Genomic DNA, 14,823 nt, shown 5'->3' with positions numbered 1-14,823 from the left:
CAGCCGCCTTGATTTTCCCCTCTGCTTGCGCGCTACCAAAAGAAAAAACAAGACCAGCCGACTTTGCACGCCCCTGCCTTCACTTGCCCTGCGTCCAAATCAGCCGCCTGCAATTCTTTTGCCCCCTCACTTCGCACCAAACTCTAGGTGAGAACTGTACCAGGTATTTATAAAGCTCAACCAAGTCTTCGGGTGGGCCAGAAAGCCTCCTCCCACGCGGTTCCCTAAATTCGTGGCCCCCACTCGGTTTTGATCTCTTCATGCGGAAACGAAAAACACACTCACAAATGCTCGTGGCCCCCACAAACCTATGAAACCGCGTGTTGCTTTGATCTTTTCACGCTGTTTTCTTCACGTGGGTTGGCCCCACCACGTCCGCGTTCACAAGTACTTGTCATTGGCTCCCAAACTCTATCCACATTTTAACAACGACAACCAGATTTTGAAAGTTGAAGAGAATCTGCCAATGAAATGTCAGGTTCATGGATGTGAAACCTGCTGGATATCAGGGATGCTGCATCACTCTGATACAACGAAGTGTAAACATAAAATACGTCATGTTACATTAAACGAAATACATATGAAGTTTCCAAACTCGATTACAAAAATTGGAGGGGAATATGCAAAGAGGGGAGATAAATTCATGGTTACTAATGAGATAGCTGTCACACCAGTATTGCTTATTTCTGGAATTGGTGCAATCAAAAAGCTCAAAGCTCCCTTCGGCAGCTTAGTTGAGAATTAAAGCTGAACTTGGAGAAGAAGAGGTGAAGTTTCTCTATCCTTCTAAAGCTTTTTGGTTTGAAAATTACCTGTTAAGAAAAACCTTGCTAACTAATTTCTTGCTCTTATATCCCTTTGATGCAGGTTTTGAATATATTGAAAGCTTGTCTGATCTTTTCCAATCCATTGTGCCAGTTATTCTCTCCTAAGGAGAGGACACTCTAAACTACTAATTATATAACTAATGAATGTAACAATTTATATATTTTTTACTTCGACTTAGAGTTCTCTGCCAATCATGACATTGTTTTTCAGAACTTTTGACGATAATCTAGTGATTTAATTAGCATTATATCCTACTATGTTTTCTTCAGAAATTCCTTTGGTTGGATTAGGACTGTGCACTTAAGCTCTTGATCGTTAAGATGGTATTCAATGAAATCATCAAGTGATGTAATTTTTGTCTTAGTCAATTGTGTTACAAAAATAGTCATACATGTCCCGTAATAAATTTACAGTTTAAACCTGTTATATTATAGAAATATCTACAACCACACCTGTCCTTCTAGTTACTGTATGATTATCTCCTGTGCATAGTACTCCATGATTATTGAGTTTAATTGGTTTTATTAAAAACCTCAGAGCAACATAAATTGCTTAGTTGAAGAAGGTGGTTAATCTTGGAGAAACAGAGGTCAAGTTCTCCAAAAGGTGAACTATACTTACGACTAGTTGAAAGAACTAAAAATATCTGCAGCGTTTTACGGATCACCCCCAACTTGAGGTAGGTTAAGTAATGTTTTTAGAACCTCAGGGGAGCTATCTCAAAATCCGCCGAACTTAAGGAGGGTTTTGTGACATTTTTAATCTTAAAGGGGTTACCTCACAAAGTCGACTCGCTTCTCAACATTCTCTTCACAATTGTATCCCTACTCCAAATGTGTTATATGAGAGAAAAATCTTAAAAAAAAATAAAAAATAAAAAAAATAAAAAACACGTTCCTTCACATTCTGATAGCCACACCGGCCCGTTGATGCCAATATGTCAACTACATTGATGCCAATATGTCAACTACATACTCACCAACGCAGCCTCTCAAGTCTCAATGAACAAATCCTTTATGCTCATATATCCCCAACGCCCCTCAAGTTTGGCTGATTTTTGGATAACCTCGTAAAGTTTATCAATATTAGTTAGGGGGTCTTTGGCAGTTTAAAAGTGAAATGAAATGGTGTAAGTTACTCTTTTTGCCACTTTAATTTGTTTCACTTTCAAATTGTCAAACATCTCCATATTTTTATCACTTTCACGCGATCGATTGGCAACTTTTTTTCATTTCACCTTTGTAATAACTTGCACGCGAACAAACACCTAAAATGATAAAAGAAAATCAATTATACACTTTTATCTTTCACTTGCATACAAACAAACACCCTCTCTTAATTTTTGAAATTGTCACAAACTGAAACATTTTATTTTATTTTATTTTATTTATTGTTTTTATTTTCGCTTGGGTCCCCAAACGCCGGGAGCCTCAAATATTGTGGACAAAAATATCTCTAAGCCAAAAAATCTCTAAAAAGAAAGAACTAAAATAGAAAAGATTTTAAAAATATAAAGAGGAGACGTCATTCATCCTGGGTGAACATGAGAAGAAAGCTGGAAAAAAGAGTTAGGTTTAAAATATTAACAGGATAATGGGTTTTTTTAAACCTTTTATTTTCATCATTTGACGATGTCACAAACCTAGTGAAGATTTTTTTGGAGATTATTGGACAAAACTTTTGGAGGGCTAAGGGGGATTTCCTCAGAACGGACCAAACTTGAATTTTCATAGGAGTTGACTATTTAGTGGATGATTATGATTTTTTCTTTGAGCACAAATTAGGAATGAGTGCAATATACAGAGGGTGGTTGAGTGTTAGATTTAGGGGGTGTTTGTTTCACTCTTTTTATAGAATAGGAATAAGAATTGAATCCGACAGGGGCAAAATTATAAATAAAGAATTCTAAATGTATCATATTCCTAAGTTTGGTTCATAACAATTTTATAGATTTTTTTTTTGAAAAGGAATTTTATAGATTTCGATATCTATAAAGTTGGAAAAGTGGGCGATTTTTATGAAAACCCAAATCAAATGGGTTTGAGTGGAATTGGGTAAAAAAACTGACACTACCCACTTCATTTCCCTTTATCTTTGTTATTCAGAATTCATAAAAACCAAATATATAAATGATTCTATATTTTCTCATTCCAAACCAAACTAAAGAATAGGAAATTAGAGAGTTTCTATAAAGTTGGATTATATATTTCATGTTACGAAACAAACATAGAAAGGTAAAAAAAAGGATTCTACAATATTCCATGACAACTATAATTGTCCTTAAATTTTTTTATAGATTAGGTAGGAATCCATAAAAAAACATTATTTTTCTAATCCTATTCTTGCTCATTATTGAACTAAACAACCCCTTAGATTGTATTACAACCACCCACTAGATAATCAAATGTTAATATTAAAAGTAATTGTCTTCTTACTTTTTTTTTTTGTAGTGGAGAAGATCCAAGTCCACAAAACTCAAGGGTTGGGTCGTTCTAAATTTTACCAAAATAGCGAAAGCCAATAAATGAATTAAAAGAAACATAGCAGATTGAGTTATTCGTGAAAATAAGAATTGATAATATGTGTTAGTACTTAATAGGTTTGCCAAATAGAAGGCAAATGTCCGTAAAAAATGATCTTACAGGAAGAAGGGTAGGGAAAATTTTGATTCAATCCAACAAGATGTATTTCAAGTTTCCTTGTTAAATGTTGCTTCAATAAATTTCAGCGTCTTTCACCCAAATTTTTTTGTTAATTCCACTATACTTCAAAAGAATTGGCCTTAATTGCACTTACATACCCTAATGTTTGTCTAATTTTTCACTTATAAACCCTAACTTCTTTTCAAAAACTTTAACTGTGCTTAACGGTGTATTTTAGCTTTAATTGCAAAAATTGCTAAATAGTCCTTAAAATCTCATTATTTGCCTAGTAATCCCTAAAATCTTCAATTTTCTTGCAGTCATGTACTTCTTGTTAAGTGGTATTAATAATGATGGCGAAATTCTGTTAACTGTAATGGAATCATATGGATTTTCCGTTATACTTTCACTCATATTAACACTATCGTTAGAATCCCCTCTCTACCATGTCATAAGGGGTTTAAACTCGCAACTCAATCACTCTAAAACTCAAACCCATAACGTCTTTCTTCTATACTTCTCTAAACTCAAATCTGAGTTGTTTTCAACTTTCAGAGAGCAATAAAAAAAAGAGATTATACTCAGGGTACTTAGACAATTTAAGTGTTAGATTAAGGGTTAATCCAACTAGAGTTAGAGAAATTAACAGATTTATAACAGAAGGACCATTTGACGAGAACATTGAAGATTTAAGGGACTAATGAGCAAATAATACTGAGATTTCAGGAACTACTTGGTAATTAATGATTATGTAAGGGACTTACATGCAATTCAACCCTATTTTTACTTTTCATCCCTTGAATTTACGATTTCAATCGTCTCAATCTGCCGCTATGGTGAACACTTAGGCTCTGCGCTCACGAATCGATCGATCCCTCAAGTTTGGGTTCAATTTGGAGCGGAAATAAGCAGGGTAAATCCTTCACTTGATTTGCATGTGATTGCTAGGGTTATTTTTTTAGTCTTTTGTGTAATGGGTTAGTTTTTAGAAAGTTTTCGAGCAATTTTTTATGTGATTCATGCGATTTTGAGTAGTGGGTTTGTGCGCAAACTTTTGTTTGTTGCGCTGACCCTCTGTTGATCCCAGAGTACTAGTATAATTCTGTCAATTTTATGATATTTTTTAAGGATTTTCACATGTTATTATAATCAATAGAGTCATCTTTGTATAGTTTTTAAGGATTTTCACATGTTGATCCCAGAGTACTAGTGTAATTCTGTTGATCCCAGAGTACTAGTATAATTCTGTCAATTTTATGATATTTTCTAAGGATTTTCACATGTTATTATAATTAATAGAGTCATCTTTGTATAGTTTATTAGTTTGGGATGTCGTAATAATGGCGTTGCTTCTGTGTGGGTTAATTATATTAGGTGTATGAATATTTTCTCTTTCTTTATTTGATTGTCTTCTTTTATTCTTCTTACTAAGGTTCTAATGGCTTAACTGGTTAATCACAATGAAAGATTTTTGAGATGTAGTTTTTGATTTCACAACTGAATGTAGACTGAGTGTATAATTCATTTTTTAATGTAGATACTAAATTGCATAGATATGGGTATGGGTGCAGGTACGAGTACGACAACTTTTGAAAAAGGTAGGGTATGGGGACGTGGCTGAAATGCATGAGCTGTGATCATCGTTATGAGCTAAATAAGGACTTTGAAACTTAAGGCTGAAATGAACTTGACCATTGTCCGATAAGTCCCAAAATAGATGTAATGTAGGATATATGTCCAAGTATTGTACGACAAGTGTTTTAAATTAATAAATGTATTGTATAATTGAGCACACGTCTGAAATGCATGAGCTGTAATCATCATTATGAACTAAATAAGCAAACATTCCTTTGAAATTGTAGTTCTTAAGGCTGAACTGAACTCAACCATTGTCCGATAAGTTCCAAAATAGATGTAGTGTAGGATATGTCCAAGTATTGTATGACAAGTGTTTTTAAATTAATAAATGTATTGTATAATTGAGTACACGTCTGAATAAATGTATGCATATATCTAAGGAGTGTCCAAGTAGTGTTGGGTACGGTTACGGGTACAGGAAGTGTCAGGTATGGGTATGGCTTCATGATAGAAGTGCCCAAGTACATAATGTAGGGATCACTATGTCTATCAACCTAAATATTCACCATGGTGGTAGTTTTGTTAGACGTCCTAGATTAAAATACTGCGGGGAAAGGATTACTCAATTTTAATGTTGATAATAACACTTAACTTGAGATTATGTGGAAAAACTAATGAGACAGTTCGGTTATACAAGTGAACTGAATATTCATTTTAAACATCCTTTTGGGACGGTAGGGTTTAAGGATAGTGGTCCTAGACATTTCACCTTCACCACTTGAGCTGATGGAAGAGGACAATGTTACTTACAGAGAAATATATGTAGAGCATCTTCGTGAACATCTTGCCACAGTTGATGTGCAAGATGATGATGATAATGTTGTTGATGACAGTGGGTGCATGACTTAAAGATTCGATAAATCCCAGACTAAAAATGACAATGTTTCTGAGAATGGGAATGTGTTTGGAGATCTTGAAGAAGAGAATCTATGTTACCTAGGTACTTCTATTAGGGCCATACCCGTACCCAGCGCATACCTGTACCCAAACCTCTTGCACAATGCACACTTCTTGAATATATGCATATGTTTATTCGGGCGTATACTCAATTATATACATGTTTTAATTTAAAACACTCCTCATACACTTCTTGGATGTATGTTCTATATTTTACATCTATTTCTTATATATTGATCTTATGTAAATGAAAAAGCAATATTGATCTTATGTAAATTATTAATTTTAATACATATAAATATACATAACATGCACATATAAAGCGGTGTCCTCGTACCCTGCCTTTTACAAATTTACCGTGTCCCGTAACTGTACCCATACCAGTACCCGTAACTGTACCCATGCAACCTTGAAAAGAATATTGAAGATGAGGATTGGGTAGTAGACAATGATAATGATAGTGATGACTTTGAAGTGGGAGTAACGCATATGCAAATTTTGAGGAGGATAGTGACAGTGATATGGGGAGTTAAGATGCTACGCAGATTATAGGGGATCAAGACTCAGTTCCCTACTAGAGATCCTGACTAAGAAATCAAATTTAGTGATGATTTAATTAGCCTAAATTCATCTGATGGAGGAAGTAGGGGCTAGAATAAGGCATTGGCATCAATTTAGGGAGGAGAAGGAATTGTCTGACCCAATGTTTGTCTAAGTTTTCACTTATATACCCTAAATTTTTTTAACGTAAAAGTACCCTATTGTTTCCAAATTTTCTATGTTACTACCCTCTGTTACTGTTCTGCTGGGATATTCCAAGAGAGATTCTGACGTGATGTCTGCATGGCAAAAACTTGTTCAAATTGCCCTCGATGTTAGCGTAAACCACTTTAAAACCCATATAAAGCCTTTACATCCTCATTCTCTTTCTTTCTTTCTTTCTTTCGTTCCTAGACACTCAACTCTCAATTTATTTTCACTTCTCCCTCTCAAACCGAGAAATGAATTCTTCCTCGAGGATCTCTACAACATCATCAAGCATTGGACTTCCAGATGAGATGGAGTTTAGATTTTGCAATTGTAAGGCAAAATCTTATGTGGAAACAGTTCAGACGATTGTATGTTAAGCTTTCGTTGAAGGGACATACGTGAGAGAGAGAAAATCAAATATACAAAAATAACTAATATCAAGAGAACTAGAAGTTAAGGTTATACAATTGAGAAACTTATATTTATTGTCCATTAACATGTTTTGCAAAGATCTCTATATAATTTCTTAGCAAATTTGCCATTTCCTTTCCACATTTTTAAGCCGAAACCTCTATAAGGTACCAGACTGATTTCAATCCGCGCTTAAACCTGGTTCATTCAGGTCAAGTGCGGGTGTGGATTTACAATTGCTCATTTCGCTGTGATCATAGAGAGATACGGTGAAACCGGTTCTCTGCCTTTGCGGTCTTCTGATCCTCCTTCTCACCTTTCATATCGCCTGAGGCAGATACTGTCACCCTCATGGCTGAAACCTTCAGTGACATTGTGATAACGTAACTTTTCACCTGCTTAAATCTTTGTTTCTATCTCAAAAATTAGGCAAAAGTTGTTTCCTTGATTTCTTCTCTTATAAATCCATGGAATTGGTTAAAGTTCATTCGATAGTTACACAACTTGCACGTTGAATAGTTAGAAAAGAAGAGGCTCAGTTAAGTAAAACTTATACTTTGATGTTTTATTTGGTATCGTCCGATATGTGAATTTGACCACTGATAGTTTCTTTTATTTCTGTAATCGTACTAATCATTGAACCCTTACTGTTGATATTTGAGTGCCGGAACTGGGATTTTGAAGTTTGAATACGCCATGTTATTCACTTGTTAAAGGTCACTATTAGATTTAACATTTGAACTCCCCCCCCACGCCCCCCCCCCCCCCCCCCCAAATGTTTATGATAGTTATGCGAGTGTTTGGATTCTCTAAATGTAAAGGGAATATTTTTTTTCTTGATGACATTCGATGAGACGAGGAATTTTCAAGGGAACGTGTCATGTGCAATATATACTTTGATGTTATAGAGACTAATCTACAGCAAACACTCAATATTGACAAGGGGTAATATTTGAATGTAGTGAATGTCCTTGATGTTTATCTGTCTGGGGTATCGTCACCTTAAACAAGTTTGGTTCTCCTACTGAGTTATTATGAATGAGGTCCGTATAAATTATACAGACAAATGTCACTTTGTATTCATAATGTAGTATATGAACTAGTTATTATTTCTTCACACTATCCATTTCAAACTTTCCAAGTTTTGTTATGAGGATATGCACCAATTCAGTGTTCAGAAGTAATTCAGTTGAGTGTCAAAAGTTTAGTGTTTTGAGAATATTTGGCTAATTGGAAATTTATTGGAGGATACTTTGTACAGGAATACAAGTCAATAGGTAGTATTCCAAGTCGTGTTGGACACTATATCAGACACAAAATATCTTGCAGGATCTTTGTTGTTTTTTATGTACTTCAACGGCTTATCCAGTGTCTATGTAACATAGATTAGAAGACCAGTTATCGCGTTTGTTGAATAATCTTTATATATTAAAATTGTTGAGGATTATTGTTTTAGAAATTTAAACTGACTTGGATTAGACAATATAGTGTTCATGCTAGGAGATGGAACTTGGCACATCATAGTATCATCAATTATATCAGTTTTTTTAAGGATAATATAACTGGAAGAATAAAGCTTCTCTTGTGATAGAAGAAAAGTGAACTCATATGTAATTCAGAGATATGGATTGACTTAACGTTATGAATAAAATGTGATTTCCTACTTAAATGGCAGGTTTATTTTTGTTCGGGACCTAACTAAAAGAACTTTCGTACATTCCTTGTTATCTTGTGTTCTAGATCAAATGTAATTCAAGATGTGTATAGGCCGCGTACTTAAGTTTATTCTAGGTTTTCTTCCTTGACAATCCCTTAACCTCAAAACTGCTGATAAACTAAGCCTGCCGCGGGTGACACGGACGGTTGGGAGATTCCGATATGGTTTCCACAGTCTTGGGTTTGATTCCAAGCTGGGTATAAAAAAATGCTGATAAACTATATCTAGTGTGAAGTGGTCCTTATGGATCCTACACCATTTTAAGGGAAATTATTATTTTGAATTATAATTTTTTTGCTAACTTTAGGTTCCTTGTGAGACAGACAAATGTTCATGCCTACATTGAGTTAACCATTCATAGAGGAGACTCAACCTTTTCGGAGTCTATTTGGACCAGGATATTTTTGTTAAAGATATGATTGGATAAACAGTTAAGTGAAATTTAATGGTCCCTAAAAATGATGTCAGGTTCATACTTTTGAGCTTGCTTTCCTGTAACAGGAGTTCTGTTAGCATGGACATCCTTGCCAAACTAAATTTTGCAAAACAATGTGAAACTTATCAATCCTCTAAAGGTTGTTACTGGATTGCTACCTTTTACTTTACAGTTTACACGATCACTTCTTATACAGATGGCTTTGCCAAAGTAAAGCTTAGGACATAAAATCTGGTTCCTCTCCAGGCTCCATACTTTTTTAGTTATGTATTTATAATATGTTTGGAACCCTCTTCTACATATTTTTTCCTGTACCAATACTTATCACTGGTAATCCTGTAATTAGTTCACTGTGTAATTTCGGCTGATTTGCTGTATACAGAACATTTTCATTTTCATTCTGAACTAGTTCTGTAAGGAGCCTGTATTTTCAAAAATCGCCCCATGTCATCCACCGTGCGCTTGAAGCTCCTTGTAGACACGAGAAAAAAAAAGGGCTGTGTTTGCTGAATCGAACAACGAGTTTGTAGACATTCTTTTTAGCTTCTTGACATTGCCAATTGGGACCATTATCAGACTTCTCAACAAGAAGTCATCAGTTGGATGCATGGACAAATTATATGAGAGCGTGGAGAATCTCAACCCCAAGTATCTGGAGACTGAAGCTTGTGAGACGATGCTGCTCCAGCCCAAAAGTGCAGCAGAAATAGTGTGTGCAGATTTACAGGTCAATGTTGGCGATTTAAAGCCCCAGTACATATACAAGTGTCCAACACTTCATTGCTTTACTCAGACTAACCCACTTTATGGTTCGATTTGTGGAGCTTGCTGCCTCTGTGGAAAAGCAATGGATAAAGTTTTTATGTGGGATTAGGAGGAAGATGATGTGGAGAACGATGTGTTTCTGAAAGGAGAAGTGACATATGCTATTAGTGATGACTTGCATGTAGCGCCGGCTACAGTCACGACTGCCATTTACTTGCTTCAGAAGCTAGGGATAAATGATGCAGATATCCTTGAGGAAAGAATTGTGGATGTGAGTAGAAATGAGGTATGGGAGCAAACTTATAACTAAACCGGGCTTCTTCAGGCAATTTTATATGTACTCAGAGTTATCTTGAGTGATTTAAACTGCAACTTTTACAGACAAAAACATTCAATCATATCGGTCTTAAAGACCTTTTCGGTTCCAAAGTTTTCTATAATTTATTCATTTTCTACACTCACAAAGAAGTTTTCCTGCAGCATCACTTGTACTATAAATCAGGTTATGTAATCAGAAAGGGCATTCTTCTGTTTTTGTTATGCCTGTTGTCAGTTTGCACAAACCGGCATTAAAAATTCAACTATTTGTTTTTTGTTTTTATTTCGTTCTTTTTTTTTGTATTAGAGAAGTAATACTGCAATTAAAAAAATCTTTGTGTGCTAATGTGGCAATTTTTATAGATTTATCTTTAAAATATCAAATTGCTGCAGTTGAAGTAAACCTTGGACACAACTAAGAATAACATGCTATCCTGGAAAGGGAAAAAATATATCTTAGCTGCAGCTCCAAGTGCAGCAAACCAAATAGCTGGAACTTGGATTGGTGTAATTGAAATTGCATGCAGTTCTAACTGCTGCTACAACCAAACAGTGAACTACATTGCATCTTAACATTCTGATTTGTTTGTTGTTACTGGTACAGGTTTTAAGTTTACTGAAGAGTTTACTGCTGTCGAAGACACCATTTACAGAGGTTTTCTTGCGGAAGGCAGAATCAATGGACAACTGCAAAGAAGATAATGAGATTTTAGAGACTGCTCAAATCATGTCGGAAGTCAAGAATGAAGATACTCAAGCCAAAATTATAAGTGTGAAGCTCCTTGAGAATAAGATCACAAATAAAGTTGTGCGCGCTGAAGCAGGGAATGATTTAGTAGACGTCCTTCTCTCATTCCTTACCTTTCCACTAGGATCTATAGTGAAGCTCCTGAACAGTCAGTCCTCTGTTGGTTGTGTTGATAACTTGTAGGAGTGTAAGAACATGTTATTGGCTCCCAAACTCTACCCACATTTTAACTGCGACAGCCAAATTTTGAAAATTGTAGCTGAACTACCAAAACCATGCACGGTTCATGGATGTGAAACTTGCTGGAGTCAGGGGATCAGTGTCTCTGGTACGAAGTGCATGCACAATGTAGAGTTTGTCGATACAAATGAAATAAATCCGAAGTTGCCAGGCTCGAGTATGCAAAGAGGTCGGTTAGGTTCATGGTTACTAATGAGATGGACATCACACCTGTGTTGCTCATTTCTGGAATTGGTGTGATCAAAGAGCTCAAAGTTCCCATCGGCAACCAAGCTGAGAAGGAGATTAAACTTGGAGAGGCAGGGGTGAAGTTTTCCTAATGTTCGAAAGCTTTTTGGTCTGAAATTACATCTAATGAAAATCTTTCTAACTAATCTCTTTTCTATTATATTCCATGTAGTGCAGGTTTTGAATCTGTTGAAAGCTTGTATTGTCTCTTCCAATCCACTGAACAAGGTATTTTCTCAAAAGAAGGCGAGGAAGACTTTTTAAGCTTGAATTTGCAGCTTCTGTTTTGCTCTGTCTCAAATTTCTATGTCGAACAGATTATTGTTTTTCAAAACTTTTTGATGGTAATCCAATAGTTTAGTTAAGATGATATCATGCATTTTTTACCCCAGAAATTTCTTTAGTTGAGGTAAACCTTCGCGCTTAAATTGATTGTTGAATATGAAGCTAATAGTTGGTCAGTAAAGTCAAATTTCCTGAAACATATTAATTACCAACAGGTGCAGTTTCCCATACTCGTGATATATCAGTCCCATAATGAAGTTGCAGTTTGAACTTATTCCTGAGTATAGATGAACATCTAAAGCGGTGCTGTTATGTAGTTGTATTTTTGTGCTTGATGGTCGAATTTAGAATAGCAAGTAGAAGAAGAGTTATTTTTAAGATATTATCGAAGATTTGGAGGCCGATTTTGGGCCCAATATGAATGAAATTTTTGAGTTCTAGCCTGTCTGAAATTAGATGAGTCTTCCTATTGTTATCCTAGCAGCGAGTACTTACTAGCTTTATACCAAAGATCACCAAAGTTTAGTCCATCCAGAAAACCCAACTACTTGACTTTCGGTTGGTGAGTAATGGCAGGTAACCATGCTGCAGCCTGAAGTCTCTTCAACTTCGGGTCATTCCAATTTTGAAATATGTTATATTACTCATTATTAGTTTTTGTATGCTTTTAGTTTCCACTGTTTTCGTGAAATAACAAGTCTGCAATTGATGATAAAGATTGAATCCCATGCAACATCATTTGGAGACACGATCTATGTCGTAAAGTTTCTATAAACCCTTGTCTATAGAATGAAGCCAAAGCAAAGCATCCTCACAATATCTTCAGAATGCACTGTGCCCCTACACTATTGAAATTAATGTTGCGCGCAGCGGAAATTTCGGCAGCACTTCGGCAGCACAACAAGAGAGTCAGATCGCAATAAGAATTCCCGTCTCACCAAGGAGACAAGAATCTGAAGCGGATATCTCAACCAAGTGAGATATCGGCTCTTCCTCTCATCAGTTCTAGGACTGACCTGTCGAGGGATCCTAAAAAGCTATTACAAATCACACAAAAACAGTACAACCAATTTTACGTGGTTCGGCAAATTGCCTACGTCCACGGGGCAAGGAGGGGAGAGATCTACTAATAGAGGGAGAGAATACAACTAGGGTTTACAATCACTCACAACTAAAACCCTCAAACAAACTCTCAGATCCTTCACAATATCTCTCTACAAAAGCACAAAAGCCTACACACAAAATCTCCTCTTGAATTCTGTGTTTTTTTTTCTTCTACAGCTGTTGCTGCAAACTTTTTCCTCTGCTTTTGCTTTTGTTCCGCAGCCAAGCCCTCTTGCTCCCTCAATTGCTGCTGCTTAAAAAAAAAACCTACAAAACCCTCACGTATATATATTTGTGAGGGTGTGATTCGGGTGGGCCTGGTTGTGTCCGCGTGGGCTTGTGGCTTGTGCGTTCCCCCAACTCACGTGATCACAATTCTCCACCTCGGTGAAGTTTTCCCAAAACTGAGCCGACACCAAAGCAATCAAATGTCTCACTTGTTGTGTCCAGTACGAACTCAATCCACAACAAGTCGAGAACCCGAACGAGAGTCCAAAGAATCTCACCCCCATCAAAATCAACTAATCCAAACCGGCTGTATCTGAAAGACTGCCTACGTATCGTCTTGTCTAAGGAATCAAGCCGAACGTAGTTCACCCAAATGGCCGCCAACGGCCTCAACAATCACGAATGTACAACAAGTTTCGACAATGATCAAACTTGTTGCTCGGAACCACCTTAGTGAGCATATCCGCCAGATTATCCTTCGTGTGAACCTTCACAAGTTCCACATCGCCATCTTCAAGAACATCCCGAACGAAGTGATAACGAACGTCAATGTGCTTCGTCCTCGCATGAAAAACCTGATTCTTCACCAAATAGATAGCACTCATGCTATCACAATGAATAGTGACGGACCTCTGCGATATATCAAGTTCCTCCAAAATTCCTCGAAGCCAAATAGCCTCATTCACAGCCTTCGTAACTGCCATATACTCTGTCTCCGTCGTAGACAAAGCCACCGTCGACTGTAAGGTGCATCTCCAACACACCGGCGCATGGGTCAAAGTGAACACATACCCCGTCGTAGACTGGCGCTTATCCAAATCCCCGGCATAATCCGAATCAACATAGCCAATGCATAGATACCCACCTGTAGTGTCCCGCTCATAAACCAAACCAACATTGAGCGTACCTCGAATGTACCTCAAAATCCATTTCGCAGCGTCCCAATGACCCACTCCTGGATCATGCATGTATCTTGATACCATGCTTACTGTCTGTGACAAATCTGGTCTCGTGCATACCATCGCGTACATCAAGCTCCCAACCGCACTTGCATATGGAGTCTTCGACATCAACTCTCGATCTTCAACTGACTTCGGTGAAAGACCAGCTGAAAGCTTCAAATGGGCTCCACACCAACTGGCTTCGTATCCATGCTAACATGGAATCGTTGTAGAACCTTCTTCAAATAAGCCACCTGTGTCAAACAAATTCTGCCATTCTTCTTGTCTCTGCCGATCTCCATCCCTAGAATGTGCTTCGCCTCACCCAAGTCTTTCATCTCAAACTCATTTGATAGCTGAACTTTTAATTCATCTATAGCCGACCTGGAAATAGAGGCAACCAACATGTCATCGATATAGAGCAACAAATAGATGTACGCACCTCCTTTCAACTTGTGAAAATATACGCAAGGATCAAACTGGCTCCGAGTGTACGAATGACCAAGCATAAAACCATCGTATCGCTTATACCACTGTCGAGGAGACTGCCTCAAACCGTATAGCGATTTCTTCAGTTTGTAAACTAATTTTTCCTTCCCTGCAGCTCGGAATCCCAATGGCTGAGTCATATATATTTCTTCATCAAG

At 36.8% G+C, this 14,823-nt stretch overlaps 1 protein-coding gene and 1 long non-coding RNA gene across 2 annotated transcripts; both read left to right on the top strand.

Annotated features, from left to right (window-relative positions):
* LOC109847956 lies at positions 475-1,022 on the top strand. The gene is made up of 2 exons (XR_002248663.1): positions 475-767; positions 868-1,022. It is a non-coding gene; the product is annotated as an uncharacterized LOC109847956 (long non-coding RNA).
* Positions 9,996-11,988, top strand: LOC109846765. The gene is made up of 3 exons (XM_020416008.1): positions 9,996-10,046; positions 10,194-10,370; positions 11,007-11,988. Exons 1-3 carry the CDS (start codon positions 9,996-9,998, stop codon positions 11,331-11,333), a joined length of 555 nt encoding a protein of 184 aa, XP_020271597.1. The 3' UTR covers positions 11,334-11,988.

Source organism: Asparagus officinalis, chromosome 7 (assembly GCF_001876935.1).
Source record: "Asparagus officinalis chromosome 7, Aspof.V1, whole genome shotgun sequence".
Taxonomy (NCBI): domain Eukaryota; kingdom Viridiplantae; phylum Streptophyta; class Magnoliopsida; order Asparagales; family Asparagaceae; genus Asparagus; species Asparagus officinalis.
The sequence above is the reverse complement of the archived record's forward strand: the minus strand, read 5'-3'. Positions and strand labels throughout refer to the sequence as shown.

What these genes read in the sequence shown, in the direction of transcription:
- LOC109846765 (XM_020416008.1), top strand. Translation starts at nt 9,996, where the DNA reads ATGCTGCTCCAGCCCAAAAGTGCAGCAGAAATAGTGTGTGCAGATTTA. An exon ending in TAGTGTGTGCAGATTTACAG is followed by an intron (nt 10,047 to 10,193) that starts GTCAATGTTGGC and finishes ATGTGGGATTAG; the next exon opens with GAGGAAGATGATGTGGAGAA. An exon ending in TGGATGTGAGTAGAAATGAG is followed by an intron (nt 10,371 to 11,006) that starts GTATGGGAGCAA and finishes TTACTGGTACAG; the next exon opens with GTTTTAAGTTTACTGAAGAG.